Genomic DNA, 2,091 nt, shown 5'->3' with positions numbered 1-2,091 from the left:
GGGGGGGGGGGGGGGGGGTCCATTATGCGTTTTCTAGGACAGACCCAACATAGGAAATTAATATAATTGCTAAAAAAAATTAAAAATTCCTGAAATTGACGTGCGTGCAAAGTTGATTAAAAGGAGGCAAGAGGGGTCGACCATAAAAAAATATACCGCAGGATATTGAATAAAACAGAGAAAATAATACCTGAAGAGCCATTGTTTGAAAATTCGCCATTTTATCAGTTTTAAAATTAAAGATTTTCCAGCTATCTATCTATACATACTTGACATTGATCAGAATTTCAATATCTTACGTACAGTCTTAAATTAAAAACTAAGTAAAAAATTAAATTATTATTCAAAACTTTGGGTCTGTCCTAGAGAATGATTTTTGGAACAATTTCATGGGCCGAGCCCAGCGATTAGGACAGGTTAGGGGGCCCAGCGCCGCGGCTAAGGGGCCGGGCGCTGCGGCCACATGACCAATTATATCCATGTGTTACATAAGATCCATGTACAAAATTGACTAGAAGGGGGGGGGCGTCCAAAAATCGTTCTCTAGAAAATTACAAAGCATTGTTTAAACAATTAGCTTAATATTTGAAGAGAATAAATTACAGTCTGAACAATAGTACAGTAAGCTGTTATAACAATTCAGGTCAATTTTCAAGACAACACGTCAGATTTTATGATGACGTGACACAAAAATTTGACATTCATTTTCTAAACAATGTCTTCTGATAATTTTCCTCAAAACTTGTTTTTAATATTAACTAGTTGTGTTAACGTCGAATTATATTGTTTCTTTACGGTTTTTTTGACGATTCGATCGAACATTTTGGGCTCAAAGATTTTTAAAGAATTGCGGCATTCTGCGAAAATTAGATTTCTTTCAATCAATCAATCATTAATATTAGGCGATGTCGTCTTTATGAGCATTATTGATTATTTTGATTTTAGATTTAAGCAAGCAAGGCAAATTTAACGGTAAAAAGTAAAAAAAAAAAAAAGAGGGAAAGTAAGTTTCCAGAGAATAGGATGATCCAGAGGTGAAGGAGGGGGGGGGGGGCTTTGGGGGCTCCGCAAGTCCCCATGTTTACTCTGTTTGTATACTGCAATTTTCTTGGTTTGGTGTACAACCGTATGCAGTAAACACATAAACAAACAAAATGTGAACATAGCAGACGAAACACTTACAGATTACAGCTTTCTCAGTAGGTATCACTATACTAAATTAAAGAATTATTTAAAAAGACGATATCGATTTCGTCACTGAATTACCATTGGGACACCCTGTATAATAATAGACAATATATAATGTGGACAGGGTGCTACAAGATAGTTCAGGCGGTTTTCACACGAACTCCCTTGGTTCAGAAAAATAATGATGAGATTTGAACTTTGTGCAATGTGCACGAAAATAGCGGTATGTGGTGGCAAAGGAGGAAAATAAACAGAAAATAAAAACGACACTCCCTTACTTTTTTTCTGCTCTGAAAATATGAAAACATATAAATCAAGTTCTTCTATTTAGGATTTATTATGCATAAAACAATATTTGTTAAATGTATCCTTCACAATAAAACACATGACATGCAAAAATTAGTAAATAATGATATATTTTTTTTAAATACACTAATAAACAAACAGAAAAAAATGAGAAATCATAAAAAGTTAAATGTTGAAAATGTAATTATATATATGATTTTCACTGCATGAGTATTTATTTTAGAATCTATTTTTTCAAGTTTGAAGATGGAAAATCAGATTACACCTTTTATATTTTTGTTTTACTATTTGCCAAAAACCTTTATTTGCCTCATTTAAAAAAAAACATAATTGACCATGTTTGTGCAGTATTTGTAGACCAAAAGGAAACGTATCTTTATAAATTACTGTCTAAAAAAAGATTTAACCAACATTTTTTATTAGGTTTTCTTCGTTTATAAAGAATATATACCAAACTCTTACAGTGGTGACCTCCTTAGAATTCAGATCAGACTTTAAAGTGATTGTAGGCGATTATTCTGTGCCTGCCTAGCATGTCCCTGAATATCCTGCAGACCATTGACAGGGGCGTACGAGGGGGGGGGGCCGCGCCCCCCC

The 2,091-nt window shown here is 34.0% G+C and overlaps 1 protein-coding gene across 1 annotated transcript in view; it reads right to left on the bottom strand.

Moving 5' to 3' along the window:
• The window catches only part of LOC111711831 (derlin-2), a 7,683-nt gene extending 6,852 nt beyond the window's left edge, over positions 1-831 (bottom strand). The window contains exons 1-2 of the mRNA XM_023486291.1: positions 735-831; positions 191-259 (exon numbers count right to left, since the gene is read on the bottom strand). Of these exons, the coding sequence (XP_023342059.1) occupies positions 191-220 (30 nt within the window). The 5' untranslated portion in view covers positions 221-259; positions 735-831. The remainder of the gene's footprint in view (positions 1-190; positions 260-734) is intronic.
• Between the last annotated feature and the right edge of the window lie 1,260 nt (positions 832-2,091).

The sequence above is a fragment of the Eurytemora carolleeae genome, unplaced genomic scaffold (assembly GCF_000591075.1).
Source record: "Eurytemora carolleeae unplaced genomic scaffold, Eaff_2.0 scaffold1141, whole genome shotgun sequence".
Lineage (NCBI taxonomy): Eukaryota > Metazoa > Arthropoda > Copepoda > Calanoida > Temoridae > Eurytemora > Eurytemora carolleeae.
This window is presented reverse-complemented; position numbering and strand designations above follow the sequence as displayed.